The sequence below is a fragment of the Neofelis nebulosa genome, chromosome 13, assembly GCF_028018385.1.
Source record: "Neofelis nebulosa isolate mNeoNeb1 chromosome 13, mNeoNeb1.pri, whole genome shotgun sequence".
NCBI classification, from domain to species: Eukaryota; Metazoa; Chordata; class Mammalia; order Carnivora; family Felidae; genus Neofelis; species Neofelis nebulosa.
The window spans coordinates 4,240,210-4,267,106 of NC_080794.1; the positions used below are offsets into that span (position 1 = coordinate 4,240,210).

The 26,897-nt window shown below is 43.4% G+C and overlaps 1 protein-coding gene across 4 annotated transcripts in view; it reads right to left on the reverse strand.

Moving 5' to 3' along the window:
* The window catches only part of PCNX2 (pecanex 2), a 303,842-nt gene that overhangs the window by 152,019 nt on the left and 124,926 nt on the right, over positions 1-26,897 (reverse strand). For all 4 annotated transcript variants that reach the window (XM_058696163.1, XM_058696164.1, XM_058696165.1 and 1 more), the window contains exons 16-18: positions 16,417-16,526; positions 14,971-15,067; positions 807-899 (exon numbers count right to left, since the gene is read on the reverse strand). In XM_058696163.1, coding sequence (XP_058552146.1) covers positions 807-899; positions 14,971-15,067; positions 16,417-16,526 — 300 coding nt within the window. The remainder of the gene's footprint in view (positions 1-806; positions 900-14,970; positions 15,068-16,416; positions 16,527-26,897) is intronic.

Below are 26,897 nucleotides of genomic sequence, written 5' to 3' on the forward strand. Positions count from 1 at the left end.
TACAAGAGGACAAATGTCACGGTTTAGCCTCGCAGGACAGGGGAGGGCTGTCCAGGAATATCACGTAACACTGCCGGCCTTCCCCTCTTCCCTCTAACGGAACAGAGAGGCAACCCCGGGCTTGTTTCTGAAAATTTCTCCCATACAAAACCACCCTGTATTGGGAGCCCCTAAGAAGGGGGTGCAGAGCTGGCCTACTAAGTTCAGAGGCCAAGGGAACTCTGCCCTTTAGATTTTGTTACTGTTGTTTTTAAAAGAAGAGGCGGAGAGTGACAAACGTAGCTAATAGACTTTCCTTTTCGGAAAGAGAGCTCCTAAGTGTGTAATACTTTTATATGGAGACAGTAACTGTCTGTTGGAACCTCAAGCCAGAATCCCCACCTAGAACTCTCCACTTTTGTTTCTCTACCTGAAAACCATGTTCCCAAACGCCTTCTGGCTTGGGGACCTCGGTCTCCCTCCTGATATGGTAATGCCTTCAGTCCTGCTCCTGGCAGTGAGCCGTAGGCCTGTCTTACCACCGCGGGGTTCTAGGACATGCGCTGTTACTCTAGCAAACAATACGGCTCCCCAGATGCCGGAGGACAAGGGATAAAACACTTGAACCCAATCTGCAGTGTGAAGCAAATCTCATCTGGGACGTAATTCTTCACAGCACAATAGCCACGTTCCTTAAACCTCTCAGCTGGTGTTGTGTTTTCCTCTCCTGGCTCTACTACCCTGACGATGCCCTGGAGTCCCACAGCCGGCTCTGTTATTAGGGAGAATAAGGAGGCAGGGGAGTATAAAGCCGAAGGGATACGTACTCGCAAGGACAGGAACACAGTGCTGGCACTGATGGCAAATGACAGAACGGCAGCCACCGAGCAGATAATGAGATCCGATTTTAAGATATCCTTCTGCAAAGAGAGAACCAACTGTAAAGTCTGCTCTTTGTTTCTCTCCGTAACTCTGTAGTCACCAGGTAAGTCAGGAGACAGATACCGACTCTGGATAACCCACTTTTCAAGCACATCACCTACCTGGTATGTTCCCAGGGGCACACACTGGGTGGACCACCAGGAAGAACAAGGCAAAGGGTGGGGAATGGGGAATGCACACTGTGAGGTTAGCCTACGTCTGCTAACCATGGCAGGAAAAAAAGCGTTCCGCGTGTATAGGAGGCATAAGGTTCTTCCCTACGAACACAGGCCAAAGACAAGATGTCATGGTCTGATGAAGGAGGGTGAAGTGCTCATGATCTCTACTCGGCTTTAGCATGCTTATATGCATGCTGTTGGCCAAACAGAAGCCTCTGACACATCTGCTTATTTCTTTTTTAAAAAAACATTTTTTTGCTGTTCATTTTTTGAGAGAGAGGGAGACAGAGCACAGGCGGGTGAGGAACACAGAGAGAGGGAGCCACAGAATCCAAAGCAGGCTCCAGGCTCCGAGCTGTCAGCACAGAGCCCGACGCGGGGCTCCAGCCCACGAACTGCGAGATCATGACCTGAGCCGAAGTTAGACGCTTAATCGACTGAGCCACCCGGGCGTCCCTGCTTATTTCTTTGGTCCAGAACAGATTTCACATTTTAATTCACCAGTCAGATTGGGTTAAGGCCACCTCCAAATAATTTAAATATACACATAGTATTGGCACATATGCAGTAAATGAAATGTTAGTAAGTTGCTGATAACTTCCCTTCGCATAAAATTGTGGCGTGAGCAGGGTCTCGGGAAAACAAAGCAAAGTTAGGCCAAAGAATGTCATTAATCCTGCAGCTATATGGAGAATGGACTAAGATACATCTTAGAGATATAAAGGACCATCACATTTTTTTCTGTCTACAGAGGCCAGTTCACTACAGTTCACAATTATTGAACGTTTTGAGGTGTCACACAGTTACCTGAAAACTCTAAACCATCATTATAAATGTATCAATATCTCATATTGAAAAGGAATTATGCCTCTTAAGTAATTGTTTATCCACCAGAAACCTGTATCTCTGTATGTCTGTTTCCCTACAACCCTTTTTTTTTTTTTTTTTTTTTTTCTTTTCTGGTTTTTAAGATGAAAATGTGGAGTTCTTGCAAATCATGCTACTGGCTTTCTGGCTGAATTAACACCCAAAGTGATAGGAAGGAGTCAGAAAGGCAGTTTAAATGGAGCAATAATGACCTGGAACCATCTGATGGAAAAGTTAACATGGCTTGGTTAAAGCAACTAATCATACAGGGAAGAGATAACAGTCTCAGCATCAATTCATCAATTATCTGCTAAAGTTGTTTTACAATTCATGTGCAGGTATTAAATATGGGAGCAATTGTATAGTGATAAACTAAATTCTAGATTTATTCTTAGTAATGGTAAGAATAATATGGTAAAAGAAAATGGTAGGAATCCCCCTGATTTTTTGGGCAGGGCAAATCACAATGCTTTTTTAGTCGGAATCCTCATAAAACTTTTATAATCACGGGATTTTCATCAAAACTCTACTATGAATAAATGGACAAAATTCAGGTATCTCCTTGCATTCCAAAGATTTACAAAAGGCCAGGCCTTCCCAGAGGAAAGATCTATAACTCACTGACTCTTCAGGCTATGAAGATAAGTGAATTTTTCCTTCCTCTTTTATACTGACATGGTTTTATGTCATTTAAAAATTACTGAATGCTTGTCTGGAAACCAATTTGCCAATAAATTTCATGTTTAAATGAATGAATGAATGAATGAATGAATGAATAAATAAATAAATAAATAACTGAATGCTTAGGCACTTGGGTGGCTCAGTTGGTTAAGTATCCAACTTCAGCTCAGGTCATGATCTCCCGGTTCCATGAGTTCAAGCCCCACATCGGGCTCTGTGCTGTCAGTGTGGAGCCTGCTTCGGATCTTCTGTCTCCCTCTCTCCCCCTCCCCCACTTGAGTGCGTGTGTGCATGTGTGTGTGTTTGCACACGCATGCGTGTGCCCTCTTCCTCTCTCTCAAAAATAAACATTAAAGAATTTATTCTAATTACTGAATCCTTATCCGAAAGGAAGATAAACATTTTCCCAAATATTCTAATTGAAAAGTAAGTCTTATCTATAACTGACCAACCATTCTTGCCTAAAGGCAAAATAGTGGGCCATGAGGGCAGCTGGTGAGGGGAGGAGGCTTACATTTCTAGGTTTCTTAAAGCAAGAGAATGAGCTCTGATTATTGGTATTTTTTTCACAGTTGGATGATATATAGGAATTCTACTGATTTTAGTCTTTATTTACAAAAATGTTCCTCCTGCCCATTTCTTTCCTGTATTGTTATTTTTATTTTTTTAAGTTAGAGAGAGAGCAAGAGAGGGAGAGAGAGAGAGGGAGAGGGAGAAAAACAGAGAGAGAGAGAGAGAGAGAGAGAGAGCGCACCTGTGCAGGAGCAGGGGAGGGGCAGAGAGAGAGAAAGAGAGAATGTTAAGCAGGTTCCATGCTCATCATGGAGCCTGATGTGGGGCTCAATCCCACAACCCTGGAATCATGACCTGAGCTGAAATCAAGACTGAGCCACCCAGGTGCCCCCGTATTGTTAGCTTTATTCTTTTTTTTTAATTAAAAACATTTTTTATGTTTATTTTTGAGAGAGAGACAGAGACAGAACATGAACAGGGGAGGGTCAGAGAGAGAGGGAGACACAGAATCTGAAGCAGGCTCCAGGCTCTGAGCTGGCAGCACAGAGCCCGACGTGGGGCTTGAACTCACGAACCACTAGATCATGACTTGAGCCAAAGTCTGAGGCTTAACCAACTGAGCCACCCAGATACCCCTCTATTGTTATTTTGAACAACTTTCTTGAGGTGTGACTGACATACAAAACCCCTGCACATACATAAAGTGTACCATTTGATGAGTTTTGACACGTGGATATCCCCATGAAAACCACAACCACAATGAAAATAAGTAGCACAGCCATGGTGCCCTAAAGTTTCCTCTCCCGACCTTTTCTAACCTACACCCCCTTTTCTCCTCTGTCTGGAGACAACCACTGATCTGCAACATCTCAGTGGTTTATTTCCTTCCCTAGAATGCGACATAAATTTACTTGGAAATGCAATAGATCTAGAAGAGGTAAAACAACTTTGAAAGGAAGAACAAAGTTGGAGGATATACAATATCTGATTTGAAGACTTATTACAAAGCTGCAGGAATCAAGCCTTGATGGTATTGGCATAAAGTATACATCTTGATCAAGAGAACAGAACAAAGAGCCCAGACATAGACGAAAACATACACAGTCAATGGATTTTAAACAAAAGTGACAATGTGAAAAAACACCTTCCCTCTAAATGAGGGGAAGGATAATTCTTTCCACAAATGGAATGGGGAAAAAACAGAAAACAAAACAAAACAAAAAAACACCTTGACATTTACTTCACATCACACATAAAACCTAAGTCAATGTGCATTATAAACGTAACAAACTGTTACATTTCTCAAAGAAGACATAAAAGGAAATCTTAGTGACCTTGGGTTTAGCAAAGCTTTCCCAAACAAAACACTGAAAAGTGGAACTTTAAAGGGAAAAAAAGTTATTCAATTGGAGTTCATGAACATTTAAACCAGCTGTTCTTCAAAATACATTGTTATAAAATGAAAAGGCAAGCCAAGACTGAGAAAAGTAGTTGCAAAGCACAAACTGCATCTGTAATACATAAAAGCTTCACAAACCAATAGCAAGAAGCCAAACAATTCTCCCATCCCCCTCCCAGCTGCAAACCGGCAAAGTTTTGAGCAGACTCTTCAGCAAAGGCAATGGCAAATGGTGATTATTGAGCTTTTCAAGCTAGTGCTAAATAATGAAACCACAGACCACTGTGTTAATACTGGTGAAAGTAACATTAGCAAAAGAAAAAGAAAAGGTTCCCTCTTTCCCTACAGCCACCAAAAACCAGATACTATGCTGCTCCAAAAATTGTATTCCTGAAAATATACTTTTCCTTAGAAAGTTTTATACATGTGCCTTTACAAAGAGTATGAAATGCAGCAGATTTTTTAAAAATTTTTTTATGTTTATTTATTTTTGAGAGGGAGAAACACACACACACACACACACACACACACACACACACACACACACACAGAGTGTGAGCAGGGGAGGGGCAGAGGGAGAGGGAGACACAGAATCTGAAACGGGCTCCAGGCTCTGAGCTGTCAGCACAGAGCCCGATGTGGGGCTTGAACTCACAAACTGCAAGATCATGACCTGAGCTGAAGTCGGACACTTAACTGACTGAGCCACCCAGGTACCCTGAAATGCAGCAGATTTTTATAAACATATTTGTTCAGTGACACAACGCTACTTACTAATACACAACTATAATTCTTACAAGCACCACTGTTTCATGGGTGTCTTTAAATGCAGTACAGTGCAGCAAACGTGAAAATACTATTTTTGAAAAGGAATCCTGAAAACACCTAGTCATCAGAGATTGTTGTTGTCTCCTATGAAAGTAGCCTGAAACACTGTAAAAAGTTTTTAATTTTGGGTTTCTTACTAAATAATTTTTGCTCATTTAAATACACATTATACAAGGCGCCTGGGTAGATCAGCTGGTTAAGTGTCAGACTTTGGCTAAGGTCATGATCTCAGAGTTCGGGGGTTCGAGCTCTGTGTCGGGCTCTGTGCTGACAGCTCAGAGCCTGGAGTTTGCTTCAGATTCTGTGTCTCCCTCTCTCTTTGCCCCTCCCCACCCGTGCTCTGTTTCTCTCTCTCTCTCTCTCTCTCTCTCAAAAACAAATAAACATTAATTTTTTAAATAAACAAATAAAAATTAGAGTATAAAACATCTGAGAAAAATACAAATTTAGAAGGTCTCTGCAAATTTTTAGTATTAATTAACATTTCCATTATAGGATAACATAATATTGCAGCACTCTAGGACACAGAGAAGAAAGGGAATAGATCATTCGTGATCATTGCATCCTGACACTAACAATATTAGCATTTTTATGCTTTCTGGTTCAGTATTTTTGCCTGCGAATGCTGAGGCACGGTTCTAGCTGTAATCATGATGTATATTATGATTATACATCATACATATACATATATACATCATACGTATTACCTATGCATAGCTTATGAAGGTCTAATCTTAGTGTGCGTATAATTTTTTATCTTTTTCAACTGTACTTTTTTTGTAAGCACTACATATATGCATATTATTGTATAGACTTACTAATAGCCACGTACCAGCAAACTAATTTTCCATCTTGTGATGACCCATACACGTACACATACAAACAATGCCATAGTGGAAACTTAAAACATTAAATTCATGACTGAAAGGGAATATGCTGTATTTAGTGCAAGCATTCCCCGACTGTTAGGCTCTGGGTTATCTTCCATTTTTTACCATGATGAATTATGCTGCAGTCATGATCTTGATGTACTTGATGAAAAAAAAAAATTTTTCATATTTTGAATTCATCCTTTAGACCACCTCTGATAAATCGACTTATTATATTATAGGTGATGAATTTTAGAATTCTTGATAAATTATGCTTTTCCAGATGATTGTAATAATTTACACAAGTACAAACAATGTCTAAGAAATCTCATCTTGTTCCAGTTGGCAGTATCATTAATTTATCCTGTGCTGATTGAGTGGACAAAAAAAAACACACAAAAAAAAACAAAAACAAAAACAAAAACAAAAACAAAAAAAACCAAAACAACTCTCTTACTTTAATCTGTATTTCTTTCTTTATAAGAAGGGTAAATATGGTCCTCACAATTACTTCGAAATATTTTGTCCCTAAAAGTGAAATACATATATTGATATCATTTGCTTATAGAGTTTTAACAATTAAAGTGTGAGTTGTTGGTAGAAGAAAGATATTTAACTCTTATCAAATTTGTATTGAATATTTTACCAAATTATTTAATTTTATTATCTTTAAGTTAATTAATTAAATTAATTAATTAAACATATAGAAGAATAAAAGTTTTATGGAGTCACATCTGTGTGTGTGTGTATGTGTGTGCGTTTTATTTATTTTCATTTTATAGATTCCAAGTCTGGAAAATCATCCCCTTTCTAGAATTTGAATAAATGTTTGATTTTATTTCATACCTTTTTTTGGAAAATTTCTTTTACATTTTTAAAATTGTGATCCAGGAATACAAAAAAGTGCATAAAATAGATAAATATAATTTAAAAAATAATTATAAAGGGCTCCTGGATGGCTCAGTTGGTTGAGTGTCCAACTCTTGGTTTCAGCTCAAGTCATGATCTCATGGTTCGTGGGATCGAGCCCTGGGTCAGGCTCCTTGCTAAAAGTGCAGAGCCTGCTTGGGATATTCTCTCTCTCTCTCTCTGCCTCTCCCTTGCTCTCTTTCTCTCAAAATAAGTAATTAAACTTAAAGATAGATAGATAGATAGATAGATAGATAGATAGACAGACAGATAGATAGAAGATAGATAAAAAATAATTATAAAGTAAGCATCTCAGTTACTACCAACTGGTTCAAGAAATCTAGCATTTCTAGTCCCAAGAAATCCCTTTATGCAGCTCTCTGATCACAAACCTTTCTATCCCCTCTTGGGGTTCCGCATTAACTATCCTGACTCCAGTGAAAATAAGTTTCTTGCTTTTTAAACAAGAATGATTTTGCTACTTGCATATGTAGTTGTTTGTCTATTTTTACCCAATGGATGGCACTATACGAGACATTTTTGTGTCTTGCTTCCTTTGCTCCACATTACATGGTCAAGACTCACCCGTGCCATTGCATATGGCTCCAGTAAGATCTGTTCTGCTGCACACTAGTCATTGCACTGTTGGTAGAATTTCTAGTGGCTTCAGTTGAGGGCTCTTATGAATTATTGCTAAAAGGAACAATCTTACGTGTGTGTTCTGGTATAAATGTGCAAGATTTGCTCCGGGATAAAAATCTAAGAGTAGGGGCGCCTGGGTGGCGCAGTCGGTTAAGCGTCCGACTTCAGCCAGGTCACGATCTCGCGGTCCGTGAGTTCGAGCCCCGCGTCAGGCTCTGGGCTGATGGCTCGGAGCCTGGAGCCTGTTTCCGATTCTGTGTCTCCCTCTCTCTCTGCCCCTCCCCCGTTCATGCTATGTCTCTCTCTGTCCCAAAAATAAATAAAAAAACGTTGAAAAAAAAAATTTTTTTTTAAAAATCTAAGAGTAAAATTGCTGGCTGTAGTATATATGCATCTTCAACCTTATAATCCCAAACTGTTTCCAAAATATACACAGTAATTCACACCACCACCAGCAGTTCATAAGAGTTCCCTTGCTCTACACTTAACACTGTGGGAACTTTTAATTTTTTGTCGGTCTAGCAAGTGTGAAATGGTAACACAGTGTGGTTTTAGTGTGGAGGTTCCTGATTATTAATTAGCTTACATACATATTCATGTTTTGGGCTATTTTTATTTCCTCTCTTGTGAAGCGCATGTGCAAGCCTTTTGGCCATTTTTTTTTAATGTTTATTCATTTTTGAAAGACAGAGAGAGACAGAGCACAAGCAGGAGTGGAGTGGAGACAGAGGGAGACAAAGAATCTGGTTTTTGGTTTTTTGTTTTATAATTTTTTTTAACGTTTTTATTTATTTTTGAGACAGAGAGAGACAGAGCATGAATGGGGGAGGGGCAGAGAGAGAGGGAGACACAGATCAGAAGCAGGCTCCAGGCTCTGAGCCATCAGCCCAGAGCCCGACGCGGGGCTCGAACTCACAGACTGTGAGATCGTGACCTGAGCCGAAGTCGGACGCTTAACCGACTGAGCCACCCAGGCACCCCAAGAATCTGAAGCAGACTCCAGGCTCCGCACTGTCAGCACAGAGCCCAACACGGGGCTCGAACTCACAAACCGCGAGATCATGACCCGAGCCGAAGTCGGACGCTTAACCGACTGAGCCACCCAGGTGCCGCCTTTTTGGCCATTTTTAATTGACATATCTGGCTTTCTTGTTGATTTATAGTAATTGTGTATTCGTCTCTACACTGGTGCTTTATCTACTATACACATTTTAAACATTATTTCCCATTCTGTGGCTTATTTTTTTAAGTCTTCTTTTTGGGCATTATTTGATAAGTCAAAGGTCATAATTTTAGTGAACTTCAATTTTTTGTTGTTTTCGTTTAAAAAATTCTTCCCTACCCTGGAGGTACCATAAAGATAATTTCCTCTATTATGATTCTAAGCACTCTCAGGTTTTGTAATCTCCTATTTAGGCTTATAACCCTTCTGGAACTGACTTTTAAGCAGAGCATCACAGAGGAGGCCCGTTCTATTTTGTTACTTATGAAGAGCCATTTTTTGTTTCGTCATTCTGTTCCTCCCTCTGTAGTGAGTAGGAAGTTACACACTGTGTTTCTACTCCTTCAGCAGTTACACCGAACATTCCAATAAGCATACTTCACTTACCAGTCTTAATCAGGATCTTTATTTGCCTCCGGGACATTACGAAGAATTTTTAAGTCTTGGAGTCCACGTCTCCTTCCATCCAGAGTTTTATGTTACCCTTGTGTGGTTTTGCACGGCTCATGTTTGCTTAAATTTACCAGTGTATCTGCCACTTTTTTTTTCTCCTTGTTCTCTCTTGCGAATTAGACTTTCTGTCTGAGACCATCTGAAGAACATCACTCAGAACTACATTTAGCGAAAGTCTCTCGGCTTCTGTTTATGTAAAATATTTTTATTTTGTCCCTGGTTCTTTAATGATATTTTCACTGGGAGCACCGGCACAGAGCCTGCTTGGGATTCTTTCTCTCTCTCCCTCTCTTTCTGCCCCACCTCTGCTCACGCTGTCTCGCTCTCTGTAAATAAACAAACATTAAAAAAAAAAAAAATTAAAGATCTTTTCACTGGGCATAGAATTCTACCCTGGCAGATACTTTCTTTCCAGGACATTGAATACATCAAACTTCTGGCTTCTATGATGGGTTTTGATAAGGGAGCTTTCCATTCATCATTCACTTGAATGTAATCCATTCTTTTGTTTAACTGCTTTAAGATGGTCTGTGTCTTTGATATCTGCACTTTCACTAAGGTTTGTCCTGTGTGGATTCTCTCTTCCTTGTTTTACCCTGCATGTGATTCACTGGCACTCTTGAGTCCCTAGATCAGTGTCTTTCATCAATTCCAGCAAATTTTCAGATATCATCTCATCAGACATTGATTAGGCTCCAGTCTCTCTCTCCCATTTTTCTGGAATTCTGATTACATGTATGTTAGATCCTCTTAGTCTGTGTCACCTATCTTTGTCTTTCTGTTGTATTTCCTAATTTTTTGTGTATTAGTGTTGCATCCTGGGTACTTTCTTCTGTCTTGTAGTTCACTAATTCTCTCATCAGAGGGGTCTAATCTCATGTGTGTGTGTTTACTTCAACTGCTTCATTTCTTCCCATTTTTTGTTTGTTCATTTAGGAAGGTCTATTTGGGTTTTTTTCAAACATGCTGGATCATTTTAGTATTTTCTATTGTCTGTAAGTTTTACCTCTTATTCCTTTAAACACATTAAGTAGTTTTAAAATGTGTCTGGTAGTTCAAGTGCTTCAAGTACTTGAAGACCCGTTTCTGCTGGTTCCTTGTTTCCTTGTGTAGTGTTTACATTTGTTTAGCGAGAGCTGCTCATTTCCCTTAGAAAAACGGGTTGGGGAACACGTGGAGACCTAGGAGGAAAGGATCCTCTAGAGAGGATGTGTGTTTCATTTTGCCATGAGGTGTTCTTGGTTGGGGGCCGCTTCAACTTCACTCCATAAATTTAGGGGTTAGGGGTGTCAGAATGTGGACTGAAAGCCCACAGCGGAGCGGACTAGAGCATCCCAGGGATCCAGGGCCATTGTGTTCAGCGCTGAGGCCAGTACCATGCGTTCTCCAGGCACCGTGGAGGATGCAACTGATTCCTTCTGGTTCACCCTCCCACTGAGGGTGGGTGACTCAGCGTGGGTCCCCACGGCACACCCACGTTGGCAGTCTCGGGCTTTCTTTTCTCTTCCCCGCCGTTTGAGGGCTGAACACTGAGGCTCCCGATCCCCTGGCTGGGCAGGTGCTCTTGAGGCAAAAGCAGTTTCCTGCCCTGCTTCCTCCAGGTCTCCTTGTTCACTCAGACTTTGACTTGATAATTCCTTATCTTTTGTCACTTTTTTTCCACATACAAGAAGGACTTTTTTTTTTTGTACTTTGTTCAGAACTTTCAGTTTTAATCAGCAGAGAGTTTGGCTATAAGTCAGCCTGCCATAACGTGAGAGACGGAAAAGTCTTGTTTGATCTTTCGTTTTCTTTCTGGTGAGGGACCAGCCATAAAATCCCTTTTTATCCCTCCCACTGCTAAACAATTACCTCAGCACCATACACTGATTAATCAATTCTTGATTGTGACATGTAACTTTCACATAATACATCCCTATAAATAATTTGTCTCCTTTCTGTGTTTTCCTGATTCACTAATCCCATTCTCCACTCTTGGATCAGTCTCATTTTTTTTTTTTCTTCCGATTACTCAATCTTTATAATATACTCTTAAATCCCAAAGTGCTAAGTTCCTCTTTCTTATTCTTTTTTCAGATTTTTTAAAGCTATTATTAACAGCTATTCTTCTAAGTGAATCTTAGAATCATTTCCCCAAGTTGTGAATATAATTTCTCTGGAACTGTTTTGAACTATATTAAACCTATAAATTTACTAGGAAGAATTGGCATTTAATAAATCTCGACCTTCCTATCCAAAATCAGGTTATGTCTATTTATCACCACTTATTCAGAAGCTCATTTGCATTTTAATAGACTGCTGTGGTTTTCTTTGTTTCTGACATTACTTGGTAAAATCTTTCCTATTATCAATTCATGTATTTTGTTGCCATTGTGAGTGGGATTATGGTCTCATTATATTTTCTAAAGTTATTTCTGATGTGTTAGAATGCTCTTGTTTTTCTAAGTTTCTTTGTCTCTAGGGGTATTTGTGAATTCTTATACTGATCATGATCGATATTTAAAAACTTTGCTGTGCACCTAAATGTATACAGTAATGCAATCTACTTTTTTTTTTTTCTTTTAGGACTTAACACAAGCCAGGACTTCCAAAACAATATTCAATAATATTAAGGTTTTGGCTCCCTATTTTAATGTTGATTCCATGCATATTTAACTAATTAATATATTGGGGCTTAGTACATTGAATATTTAAAATCCATTGTGACATCTTATGTAGTACTTCATGCTCCAACCCTAAAAAAGAAGCTGAAGGAGGCCTCATCCCGGGGCACTGGATGGCTCATCTGGTTAAGCTTCCGGCTCTTGATTTTGGCTCAGGTCACAACCTCACATTTCATGAGCATGAACCCCATGTCAGGCTCTAATCTCTCCCACTCCCTCTGCCCCTCCACCACTCGTTCTTCCTCTCTCTCTCTCAAAAATAAATAATAAAATAAATAAAATTTTTTAAAAAGCGCTGGTTCCAAACTACACACACAGTAAATATAGACAGCATGGTGCCAGAGAAACCTAATGATACAACCAGTGGTTACAAAGAAGTTGTTTGAATTGTACAAATAAGAATGAGGTAGTCGTTTGTTTTGTTGGTGGTCTATTTTTTGTTTCTAGGAACTGAGAAAAATAGATACAATGGAAGTAGCATATCTGAATGGGTGAAGAGTATAGGGATTGAGGAGGATGAGTGAGGATAGAAACAGAAAGACCAAGGGGCGCCTGGGCGCAGCTCAGTCAGTTGAGCGTCTGACTTCGGCTCAGGTCATGATCTCGTGGTTCGTGAGTTCGAGTCCCACATCGGGCTCTGTCCTGACAGCTCAGAGCCTGGAGCCTGCCTCAGATTCTGTGTCTCCTTCTCTCTGCCCCTCCCCTGCTCATGCTCTGTCTCTCGCTCAAAAACAAATAAACATAAAAAAAAAAAAAAAAAAAAAACTTAAAGAAAGAAATAGACCAAGCTCACGAGGCAGACGGATAAGAAGAAACTAAACCAGGAGTGGAAAGTTCACATTGTTACTAACTGAGTGCATAGCTGGCAATGATCATATGGAAATGTGGAAGCCCACTGATGGAGCTCTAGGTATCTCTAGTTCTCGATCAATGTCCCTGGAAGACCAGTCTGTGGGGACAGCCTTGTAAACATGCAGATCCCCAGGCCCTGGCACAGGCCAAATGAATCGGAATAGGAGGAAGGGCTGGAAACCTGATCTAAGGAGGCTCCTTAGGGACTTCTCATACACAGTGAAATTTAAGAAAAGAGGGAGCGAAAAAGAGAGAGCCGGACAGACACAGAGAAATAAAATCAGAGACAAGGAGAGAAATCTCGCACTTGCACTAGGGCACAAAAGGTTTTATATACCAAACTCTGAAATCTAAATGTGGTAGTCCTATTAAAATATTCTCCTTAGACCAGAAGACTTTTCAGAGAGAACACAGGTCACATTAAATCACCTACAGGTTATGTGCGCTTCACTATACAGACCGTTTCAAAGTGTATGAAAACTGGGGAAGGCAACTCCTAGCCCATCACATCTAAGGAGATGCTGTCAGCCTCTGCCAAGCAACCTTCTTGGTGGATTTCTTGGTTGTCCATACGTTATTTTCAAGGCAACAAATCAGAAAGCATCCTCATGATTCCATGAAATCAGGGAACATTTGGGGAGAACAGTTTTTCTCAGATACCTATAGGAAACCTTTGGGGGAGACATTGGGCCATTCCAGGACTTTTATGGCAACTGACCTAGGAATGTCAAGTTTGACCCTGTAAACCTCCTGGGGGTAGATGTCAGAGATCAGGTTGCTGATGCAATGTTTCAGTGTCAATGTGTTCCTCCCTTTTTAGCTGCCATCCTATCGGCCCCAGCTGCTTTACCTCCTGCCCTGCTTGTAAACATACCTCTGCTTGTCCAATTCATGAACCACATCCTTAGTCACAGTGACTGTGCTTTGCTTCCTCAATGTGTTGGCTTGAACTGCACCCACACTCAAAGGCACAGGGGGCTAGGTGTGAAGTTTTTAAATGTTATCGTGTTGCCCGAGTCCTGCACTTGACTTGTCTTGAAATTGCGGATTGCAATTGAATCTCATCTAAATTCAACGGCAGTTATCAGCATCAGGCACTTGGCACCGTGGAGGCCAAGACAAATGAGACGCATCTCCTGGCTGGAGGAGCCTGCAATCAATGGGTCATTTGCCGCTTTTCCATTGATCCGTCGTTCCTCAAAAACATAGGAAAGGCATGACTTCCAGCCAGCAGATCACCCCAAGCTCAACACTCGAATGGGAGATTACACAACAAATGAGCATTGCTTTTGAAAGCGGTAACGTTTGGAAGATGATACCAAAGACACTACCCCTCCTCAGATGATGTTTGAAACCACCCCAAGCCATTTTCCCGGCGAACAGAAAAGAGCATCCTTCTTCTAAAGTCTCTGTGTTCTGTTCTTCCTTCTTTACCTCTTTCCTTCTCCCCTCACACACTCCATCCCATAGAGCCGCTCCCCTCTCCAACATCCCAGATGTAAGTCTTAAAACCCAAGGGCTCCTCACAAGGGCTGTGCAAGTTCAACCCTGAACGTGGGAAGCGCACTCTGAGCTCAGCACGAGGCTGAGGCCAGTAGGTGTGGAGAGGACTGTGTGGAGCCCATTAGGAACCAGCTTGGCAGATGAGCTTTTATTTGTGTGCAGCCAGCCTGCTGCCTGGCGCCAGCAGGGGGCAGCATTGACCGAACTCGTTTCATTCAAAGAGCCGAGAAAACTGCCATCAGCTGAGGACCAATGGAGTGACCGTGGCGTATATAGCATCTGCCTTCGAGAGGCTGTCGAAGGTCCACACCTGCCAGGTGGCTCAACAGTCCATGTGCCAACTGTAGACCAAGACAAGGCACCTCTCTCTGCACCAGTGACTGTCATTCCCGCCTAGCCAGGGCCCCGCTGAGAACCTGAGCTTCGCCAGCACATGCCAGGCCGTGTTAAGCAAAATCCTCATGTACATTATGCAACACAAATATCTCACCACCGAGCCTTTCATCTTCTTGGGAAGAGGGTCGGCGGCCAACTCTTCCAGGTTCTGATGTAGAAATTTAGGAAGCAATCTACAATGAATGAAGGACCTGGAAACGAACAAACGCACAGGTTATACTCTTTAAAGTATGGGCCTGTCACAACGTTCCAGGTAAACAGCCTCACCTGAGACCTCTCACTCCCAAATGACCAAAGCAAGGGCTCGCTCCTTTGATTAATTCATAATAAAGAGGAAGAGGCGTGTATTCAGGTGATCGCAAATCTAATGTTTTGATTCTCAGATTCCCTCCTAATTAAAGGAGTCAAGGACCTCAAGAGGAATGGGCAGCTGATTGCCAACAGCAAAGCTCACAGAGCTTCTCTGTATCAGCCCATCGGGGCTTCCTCCGCACATAAAAATGGCAGCAAAACTCAACACTTCAGTAAAATACTTGATGTGAAAAACTGCACAAACCACGTGTAACTTTTGCCCATTTCCCGCGTCTTTTATTTTGCTGCATGTGGCAGCCTAAAACAATGGTTTCTCTGGCCCCCACACAGTTATGGTCAAAATCTGTACATTTGGAAAAATGACATGAGATGATTGCTATCTGAAACTCTGGCATCCCAGGAAGTGTTTCTACTTCCCAAGTGCAAATTTATCAAAGATTTAAAAGACACAATTAGAGGTGCCTGGGTGGCTCAGTCAGTGAAGCATCCGACTCTTGATTTCAGCTCAGGTATTGATCTCACGATTCATGAGTTTGAGTCCCGCATCGGTCTCTGTGCTGACAGTGTGGAACCTGCTTGGGATTCTCTGTCCCTCTCTCTCTCCACCCCTCCCCTGCATACTCTCTCTCTCTCTCTCCCCCAAATAAATTTTTTTAAAAAATAATAATAAAAGGCACAATTTAAAGGGAAGATAGTACATTTCAAGTAAAAATAATAAAAGGCACAATTAAAGAGAAGGTAGGAAAGTATATTTCAAGTGACTAAAGATTACTATTAAATATATTTTAAAATGTGGGCACAGCCCTGTTTGGAACAAAAAAAAAAGACAGAACAAACTGCAAACCTTGCAGAGATGCCCATCAAGTCTCCACAGGGTAACCACCTAGCGATTCTGCTTCACGGGCCCGGAAAGGGTCCTTGTTGAGGTGAGAGCTGCCCACACAATTCACCCAAGGGAAAGTCAAAAGCAGCACTTGGGAGCTAATAGCCCTGTGTCCCTGGCGCTGTGCGTTTTACTCCAAAAGCAAGAGCAGAGGTTAAATGTTCGCTAAAAGTTGGTGCTTGATTTCCATTAGTGTTTGGCCGGTCCTGCACCTCTCCTGTCCTCGCCGGGTGGTTGGCTGCGTGAACAGCACAGGAGTCCAGCCACCATGCGGGCCATGGCCCTCTCGCCCCTGTGACAAGGCGAGGGCCACGGGAACCAGGCACAGCGGTGCGTGTTACTCACAGGAGCACTGAAGGGTCACTGCTCTGCCGGCTCAGATGGTAGGAAAGCGCAACCAGGAGGCCACAGAAGGCTGAAAACAGCGCTGGGATGTGCTGAGTGCTCCACGGTTCCTGAGGAAAAGACATCAGATGCCAAGTCATTCCAAGGAGTGATGCAAAAATCAACTTGCTCTCTATAGAACACGGAGGCACGCATCCCCACGGTCCAGCCAGATGGGCACAGTGTCCCGGGATCGTCACCAGCACCTGATGGCCAACATGGAAACCAACTCCGATTCTGACACATGCCAGGGCAGGAGTGGGGGCGTCTCAAACTACGTGTACATGTTTATGAGAGTATATTTCGTTCATCTTTCCTGAGAATATTTTTTACTCAATCTCTCCTGAAATTTAGGACTTAGAAGATGAACGTTAATCATGTGTTGCCTCTTCTGAATTCATTTCTAATAATAATGACAAGAACTGTATTTCCTAGTGTTTATGTAATCGATGATGTAAAAGGTACAAGACAGGGAAACATGCCTTAAGAGATCAACTAGTGGACTGAATGACAAACTAAAGACAGTCCTCCTCGAGAAAGAGAAGAAAATGGTTTTAAACGAAAGGAGCCAGGTAGTCAGGTTTGATGTGATAGAAACACAGACACCAGTAATCAATACGCTGTCCTCAGGGTGGAAGAAAAGAGCATAGGCCTATGTGTTCCCACTGTGAGCAGAGTGGGGACCCAGGACCCAGCTCTCTTTCCGCCCATCCCTGGCACCCTCTCCAACACAAACATACACAAAGAAACCTTCAGCCTTTCAGGGACCACTGACAGAATCTACCGGTGCCTTCCAAAAGCTGAATTGAGACCCAGACTGCAATGCTTTTCTCTCAAGACACTGATCCTTTTTAACTCAACAAGGCTGTGTTGATCATTGTGCGTAAAATAAAATACACAAACGAATGATTCAGCTGTGTTCCTTTCCTATCTGGGACAGCTGAGATGTGAAGGCCAAGCTATTGCCTGGCCCTTGGTGGAGGGAGCGGTTTCGAGTCCACAGGCCTCGCCTTCCTGGAAGTTAAGCTGCACTGCTTCGTCTCCACCCATAGTGAGGGTCTAGAAGCACGTGGAAGGGAAATGAAGACAGCAACCCTGGGGGAGCCGCTGAGCCGCAACTGGACAGGCCGGAGGCGACGCTGACCGGTTCCTCCCCCGGAGGAACTCCCCCGCAAGCCTCGCGGACCAGCGCCTCTGTGAGGCTCTGACTTTCCCAGCGTCCTGAAGGCACCGAGGCAGCTTCCCTGATTCCCTGCAGATGCCCACCCCACCGACTTGCCCTGCCCGGGAGCCCGGGGCCTCTGTCCCTCACTGCTCCCTTTGGAGTTTCCTTTCTGCAAAGCCCTGATTCCTGTGTCCGAGGGAGGGTGGCACTGCCTGGGTCCTAACGCCAGCCCCGCCCTCGCACCCACAGAGTCCCCTGACTGCACCGCATCCCCTAGATGGAGGAAAGGCATCCTCTCCTTCTGCTGTCTCCTTCCACCCTGCCTATAGAAATGCTTCTGCTGACATCTTAAAAAATAAAAAAAAAAGCCCCCCCCACTATCTCTATCCCCTCCTTCAGCGCACCCCGGCCTCGCAAGGGACCTGTTAGCTTCCTCCACGTGGGGCACCTCCCCGTGGGGGCAGCAGCTTTGCACAGGGTGGGATTCCAGCTGGGCAAACCTAGCTTTGAACCCCAGCGCTGCCACACGTGAGCTGTGAGGCCTTGGCTGAGTTACTCAACATCTTTGAGCGCTGGGTTCGTTTCCACTTCTTTAGAAAATGAAAAGAATACAAACTCAAGGGTGGCTGCAAAGGGTATGCATCTGCGCCCTGGGCCATTTTTTAAAGCTTTTGACACAAGAGGGTTCAATGCAGCCCCTACTTGGTGACTGACACCCAGCGCCCTGAGCCAGAAAGCTGGCTATCCTGAGAGATGCTTCCTCTCCACGGTCCCCAGTCAGCTGATTTTCACATCGTCCAACACCTGCCCAGGCCTCCCTTCCTTTCCTGACATCCTACTGGGTAAGCCTCTGCTGTCTCTCTCCTTCCAGCTCTACTGCTGATAGCTTCATAATGGGGGGATCAAACACCCCACTCCACAGACCCCACAATCTGTCTTCCACATAACAAGAAAATCATCCTCCTCACCTAAAAGAGCACATCGCACTATGGCCTTCACTCAGTATTTTTCAATGATTCCTCATTGCCTAATAAATCTACTCCACAGGAGGCTACATAAGCCACTTAGGATCTGACCCTAGCCCATGTTTGCAGCCTCGTTCCTCCCATTTAGAATATGCACAGCAGCGAAGTCATAAAGCTATGTTGCCTCCTTCCAAATGCCTTCACACACAGGGCTCTGTCTGTACAAAGGGCTCTCGTGCTCTGACCCTACTCCACTCTCCTCTACCTGGCAAACTCCTACTCATGCTTCAGCACCCAGTATAACAAGTCCCACCTGCTTGGTGCTGCCTCCCTGCTTCCCAGGCAGACTGGAGCCTCCTCTGTGTATCAAAAACACCTTTAAATACTTCTACGTCAACACTTAAGATATCTCACTTCTGTTATTTGTGGCCATGGGTAGGACTCGCTCCCTCATCTCAGAGCCACTGAATACAGTTATGCTTAGAGCAGACTCTAAGAGGGGTGGCCTTTCATCTCTAGTTCCCCCATTCTGGGCACAAATGTCAGCACATCAATGGATCTGTGAGTGAGGGACTGCAAGGTTTCAGTTTTCATGATTACATCGGCTCCTCTTCTATGATCTGTGTGGGAAAGAATCTTCAGCAAGAAAAGAGGGTGAAGAAATTAAGTAGCTTAGATCAAATGTGGACCTGGCAGTAAAGTGCCACCGGCATGATTGGACTAGCGGAGAAAAGGGGATTCTTTGACCTTATCGCTCATTTTTCCTTCAAACAGCGGCCCCAGTGACAGAAAAGTTATTCTGAAGTTTGAGAGTTTTCTTCTTCCCTAAGAGTCCACCCATGAAACATTCATCGGCTCCCCACCCCCCCACTATGTGCCAGGCATCGAGGCGCACGCTCGTGAGGAGGGCAGACACAAGGCCCCGGGGAGGGAGAATCCTGCGGTAAGGTGGGACAGGCAACTTGACAGTGAGGGGCCAGGTACTCACAGAGCAGGAAGCAGAGGCTCCCGGGAGTCAAGGGAGGGGCTTTTAATTGCACAGAAGAAACACAGGAGAACGTGGTCCCTTCCCTGCAGAGCCTTCTGGACAGGCCAAGCTCTCGGCTTTTTGGGTACCTGTGTGTGTACTCCACGTGTCCTCCTCGGCTCCCTGCTCTGGCCACCCACCTGGGGCTTTATATTCGGCTGTCACCAAAACCAACAACAAAAAGTTTTCCGAAAGGGAAAAAACTGCTAAATTCCGTTTCCTTCCATTGATTCCTCTGCACTTGCCTATGCTATGTATTTCATTCACAATTTTGTGAGGGTACAGGCATCCCTTTTACATGCAGCCCATAAAAAATGCTGGGGGAAAGAAACACTCTGAGAAGGATTTAGTAGCCATGACCATGGAAATAATCGTCACTGCATGGAACAGAGGAAAGGTCAAGGGACAAGCAAGCACTGGTGGGATGATGCCAGCTCATCACTTCCTGGAAGACGTGATTCTGCGGAAGGTCCCTCACTTCTCCACGGCTCAGCTTCCTCCTCTGTGAAAGGTGACAATGTCCCCTTTCTTGACAATGTCCCCTGTAATGACCTGATCTGAAACAGCCTTGCTCACTGCCAAGGGGTATGTCAATGTTAGTTTCTAAGTAACTGGAAAAGAAGGAGCACCCGTGGCGGATGGTCTTCACAGACAATTAAATCTGGACGAAATCTATTTAAACAATTAAGTTTACCTACTTTATCTGCCCCCTACCCCTTACCTAATCTCATTTGTTCTGTACTTAATTAAATCTCTCCAGTGCAAACATAAAAGGTCAGTATAAGGGACCCTCCCTTTTCACCCGCTGAAACAGCAGTTGGTACAAAAGCAAGTGGAAGGTTAAAATATCAAATCAGAAACAGTGGCGTAGGAGGTAAGCCATGTCCCCGTTCCTTCTACGTCCCAGCATTTGTCCCAGTCTGTGATTGTGCATCTGTGTAAGTGACTGTTTGATTGCCCTCTGATCCCCCCACTGGGCCTGGCCCATGGACAGCAGGAACTCATCTGCTTTAGCCCAGCATATTCTGAGCACCTTGTGCAGGCCCCTGGCCCTGAAAGACATTTAATAAATATGTGTAGAACCAATGCACTGTATCTGAGCAACTGTTGCTTCCTTACTATGTAATGCTGACCGAAGGAGGGGAACGACACAGATCTTTTTAGGTACCTACAAGTACACAGGAGGTCCCTCTTCTGCAGGGCACAACAGTCACTGAAAGCATGGACTCTGGCATCGGGCTGCCACTTTGGTCCTAACTGTGCTGATTATTTACACTAAGACCCTGGGCAACCCACTAAGCCTCGGTCTCCTTATCTAAGAGAATTTCACAGGGCACGCCCCCTAGGGTTGTTGCAAATAGTATATGAAATACTACGTGTGAAGTACTTGGGCTCCATAAATGTCTGCTTTTACTATAGGCTTTACGAAGTCACTGTCTCGGTCCAGTCGCGCTGCTCTAACAAAATATTGTAGACTCATAAAGAGCAGAAATGTATTGCTCACAGTTCTGCAGGCTGGGAAGTCCAAGATCGAGATGCCGACATGAGCTGGCTCCTTCTTGCTGTAAGGGGTGAGGGGGTTTCTCGGGCTTCCTTTATAACAGCATTAGGCCCACTCACGAGGGCTCCAGCCTCATGACCTAAGCATCTCCCGAAGCCCCCACCTCCTAATACCATGACCCTGAAGGCTAGGATTTCAACACATGAAGTTGGGGGGAACATGGACATTCAGACCATAACAGATACATAACAGGACTGAGAACAGCAGTAAAATCGTATTTTCTGAAAAAATTAAAATTGACCTTCAGTCGTTCTCCAGGAGGCAAAAAGAACAATGGGATTTTGTAGATCCCGTTTATCCTTCTGATTCTACAAGGAAAAGAGGAACTCTTCTGCAAGAAATGAATCTGACCTTGCCAAGACGCGACACTAGCATCCCAAGCTTCACGGTCTGAACTGACGGGTCACTCTATGACTTGAAGCTATTCTGTGCCTTCTGGTCCTGTGGCAGTAAACATCTGTATTCACTCCTCCATACATGTGATTTCTTTTAAGCATAACTAGTGACTTCAGGCTAAACTGTCAGACATAAACAAATGGCAGTGTGGCCACAGGGGTGGGATGGAAGGAATGAATATTTCCTTCAACAGAGTAAAAGGAGAGAGATGCCAGAATGGCATAAGTGCTCTTCCCAGAACAAGGGTGGGATGGCAAGAAGTATTCATATTCCAGGCACTGATTTGCATGTTTTCTGCCTCAACCTCATATCTTCACACAATTGTGTCTTAGAACCTGGGTGTCCCTGCACTTGGACAGATTGCAAAACGCAGACTGCTTGGATCTCCCTTGGCTCTGTACTCCAGGGCTTGACCCTGTTCGTATTGGCAACAGTGATAGATAAAAAAAAATAGACAGATACAGATTCCTCTCTTGCTCTCGCTCACTCTCACTATATACACATAGCTACTCAGTAACTTGGATATCAACATGAGTTACTCTTTCACGTGCAGAGTGCCAAAATATGCAAAACCATGCCACCTTCGGGAAAAATTATTTTAGATCTGGATGAGATCTCAGAGCTGAGCCAGACTCACCCCTTCAAGGTATTGATCAAGTAAGAAGACAAGAAGAAGGGAAAAGACTTACCCAAGGCGGCAAGACTAGGAGGAAGCCCCTAGTTCATTACCCTAAATGTTTATACTGCTAACTGTGCAAAATACCAGCATATCTCACACCTCCCATAAAAATGGTTAGTATGCTTTGCACAATCACTATCGATCATAAGTTCCTGGCTTTACAGGCTGTTTTATTCATTTATTCATCCCCCAGTCAACAGTGCTGGACATCTCTTGAGGTAACTGCCTGGTTCAGGGCTGGCTACAACACACAATACCACAAGCGCCTAGAAAAGTGCTCTGGGAGGAGCTCAGGGGAGCTCATGGAGGACCGAGAAAGGAACTGGGGTGCAAAAGGCGACAAGGAATGAACGTGAGTGGACTGGGCTCCAAGCCATGGAGCGGTGTCATGTTTCCAGGCTGCACGGACCGGCTCCCAGGCAGGGACCTGGTCACGCTGCAGGATGGGTACGGCTGGGTGTCACTGTAAAGATACACAGAAGATTACAGGGATGGATTAAAGAAGGGGAAATCGTGAAGCTTGGAGGAAATGCATGGAAGGGAAATGACCTTTATGGGTCTACCATCCCATAATTCTCGACGCTGGGAAGAGAGGCATCTGGGTGCCATTGATTGAAGATCAAACCAGAGGAAACGCGTTTCGGCATCAGCGGTGGAACGTGAATATGATTTAAGGAAGAACTTCCTGACACTGATGATTACAGCAAGTTACAACTGGGGAAACATCAGCCTTTCCTTTTCACACATTACTTTAAAACACAGGTATTCTCCTTGGAGAGTGAAGGCGTAAGCGTGCCTGGAAGGGAAGGAAGGAAGAGAAGCTTACTGAAAGCTTTCCTTTTGCTTTTCTCGCACAGAACATGGTCCTGCTTAACAGCTCCACAATCTACCACACGCACGCGCGCGCACACACACACACACACACACACACACACAACTAAATAAACAAATTGAACATAAGAAGAAACTCTTCAGAATTATTTTACAGAATTAAGATGGGGGGGTCAACAAGATAAACTACCTCTGTCCCATTTTTATTCCTTTCTCCTGTCCCCTTGCTAATGACACCCCCTGTGTCCACCCCCCGGGGCCCGCCCTTCTCTCCCTGCCTAGTCTCGCAGGCAGGACTGCCCTGCCCTACCCAGCCTTATCCTGCCCTGCCCTACAGACGAGCAAAGGCCAGACGGATGGTGGCTTTCCTCAGCATCGGGAGCATTCGGAGCCACATTTCTAGAAGGATCTGAGCTTGTCGAGTCAGAGATACAGTAAGAAAAGAAATGGGTCTGAAGAAGTTTTTACTTTACTCTTTATTTGGGGATAGAGATGGGAATATTGACATTTGAGGGAGAAAAGCACAACTAACCTGAAGAGGGCTTTTGAAAGAAAACCACCAAATGCACTGTTTTTTTTCTGCAGATGAGCTCAGTTGCATTTCCAGGAAGAGAAGCAGAAGGGAAGAGAGGAAGTACAGACTCACATTGCTAATGGACTTCTCTACATAAACTTCTCTATTTTAAACAGATGGGTATTAGTCCTGAATTTTATTTTATAAATGTTACTTTTATTATACTCACAGACACAATCACACATATGTACATGGACACACAATACACATATATATATATATATATACATATATATATATATACACATATATGTATACATATAAAGATTTTGAGTGAGATAAGGTTTTAAACAATCTATCACTCACTGATAATGAAGTATATACCATGTGACAGTTTGCTTCAAAATTAACATCCCTAATTGCTTGGAGATGTGTCTCAAGGGCGCCTGAATTGGGAATGATACGGATTGATGAGTGCTGGTTTCCTAAAACTCCCACAGGTTTTGAAATATTTTTATGAGGTAGAAATAAAACTGTCTAATAGTCCTACAGTTCTGTGGTAGATTTCACATGCATTTGGGAATTCTTTTGATGAAATGCACAGGGAGCTTCAGCTTCTCTCTGAAGGGAGTCTTGGCTTTCAGCCTTTTTTTTATTCCCCGGGAATGTTAGACATCTCTACAATGGAATTTACAGAGAAGATGGAGGGCTTAGTTATAAAATGAATGCAAACAGGCCAGGTTCTCACTCTGCTAAGCCCTTCATTTCAGGCTCACACGCTTTCTTTTTTAAGGAAAAATGAATGAATTTTTCTTAGTTCACTAAATATCAGGGCAGTTGCAAGATCCAGGCTTTCATACTTCCTAAAATAAGAATTAGATCATAACACTTTGACTCTGATATCAGTCCTATTTTTCTAGGTCTATTTTTGACAAGAATGTCATCTTGAAGTAAAAGGAACTCTGTGCCCCTAACGTTCCAGAAATTCGGTAAGATCAGCTATCTGGCACTGTGTGCTCTATTCATATGGCTCATAGGCCACCATGGGACAGGCACTTGTGAGCCTGCCCGGGACATACTCTGGGCTCCCCCTCCCCCCGCCCCGCCCCTCCAGACTGGAGCTAAGCCCACAGCATCCCCTGTGGATATCCTTCTCCTATCTTGAACACTCGGTGTCCCCTCCCACCCAGAGCCCCCCACTGAGTCTGATTCCTAGTAGGTAGTCACTATGTGCTGAGTAAATAAATAAATGATCATACTAACAAATATGACAAGTCAGACTTCACTGTCTACTAAACGTAGATTTTTCTTATTTCACATTCTTTTTCATTTTGGTGAAAAACATTATATGTTTGTGATTCAAGAAAATATTGGAATTCAAGAAACAAAACAGATGAACATAAGGCAAAGGAGAGGAAAAATAAGATAAGATAAAAACCGAGAGGGAGACAAACCGTAAGAGCCAAATAGAGAACAAACAGGGTTACTAGAGGGAGATGGGTGGGGGATGGGCTAGATGGGGATGGGCATTAGGAGGACACTTGTTGGGATGAGCCCTGGGTGTTTTGTGCAAGTGATGAGTCACTAAATTCTACTCATGAAAGCAATACCATACTATATGTTAGCCAACTTGAATTTAAATAAAATGGGCGGGGGGGGGGGTGGAGAAAATATTATAGTTTTAGGAACAGGCATAAGGAAACGTGAGATCATGAGCTAGCCAGACTGACTGACAGGTGCCATCATCCAAACCTATCCATATCAACATATATAAATATAAATAACACACACACACACACACACACACACACAAATATGTATGTTTTCTGAAAAATACTGACATTTACTTTCCTTCTCATACCCTTCTTCTCTGTTACCTATATTTATTCATTCCAAACGTTTACAGAATTCCTTTTAAGTAATAGTGACTTTGCATCGGATATAAAAAGAAGTGAATATAAACGACAGTCTGTGATTCTGAGGGGCTCATGGTCAAACTGGGAAATGCTGAAACATACACACACACAATCAAAGCCACAGCAATAGTTCTCAGGTACTGAGCAATGACCTGATGGCACACTTCACATGTATTATCACATTTAGTTCTCAGCACACCTTAAAGTTAAGTGTTGCTCATTTTAAATAAGAGAAAACAGAGGCTTACATTTTACTAGCTGTTATGGTATCTGTATTTTCCACATAGAACTGATTACATACAGAAGCAATAACTAATGTGTGAAGACCAAAAACACAACATTGCCCACAGAATGTCGCAAGAGAGAAAAATATCCTCCTCCTGGCATGGCCGGGACAAACACAGTCTTCCATGTCTACTCAGATCCCTAGGATCCACACTCCAGGCCTCATATTTTCTTTTCCACACACCCTCCCGTCTCCCCATCACTCGAAGTTGGATCCTCTCTGAATCCTACACACCCTCCCCTCTCCCTATCACTCCAGACTGGACCCTCACTGAATCCTACACACCCTCCCGTCTCCCCATCACTCCAAACTGGACTCTCACTGAATCCTACCAATACTCATTTCACTGCCTTTCCTGGACTTGACCATTCCATACTCTGTGCCTACGACCGAAACCTCAGGCCGGATCTCCACTTGACTATTGCAATTCCATTTTGAACAACTGAACTATCATTATTCTTCCTCCAGTTTTCCCCAAATCGGAGTCAAAGGGCCACTGTCAAAGTCATCCAACCCAAGTTTGAGGGTCATGACAATCCAGTGGGAACTGGGTTTACAGACCAATTATCCTTTTTTTTTTTTAACTTCCTAGGAAGGGCAGTGTGACAGAAAGCACTAGCTGACTACCTAAGCAATAAACACGTATTTCTCCCTTCTTCCCCACAAGCAATAACCTCCTTACTGGTTGTTCAGACAGCTAAAAGGCTTGTGATTTCCCCTCCCTTGCAGCCAGAAGTGACTTGATTCTAACCAAAAACACAATCCAAAGTCCAGTGTAATAAAAGGCAAATTACAACTTGGGTTTCATTTTCAAACTTACTATTAAACATTATCACCATTAGGTTAATCATCATCCTAACCATCAACTACTTATGCTAACAATAGTTCCCTCGTATTAGTTTTCTACTGCAGTGTAACAGGCTGCCACAAACTCAGTACCTGAAACATAAGCTTATGATTGCATGGGGTCCATGGGTCATAAGTCTTCAGGCAGCACGGCCAGATCCTCTGTTTGGGGTCTCCCCAGGCTGTAATCACGGTGTGGGTCGGGCTGCGATCTTACCTGAGACTCGGGGTCTCCTTCCAAGCTCACTAGCGTTGG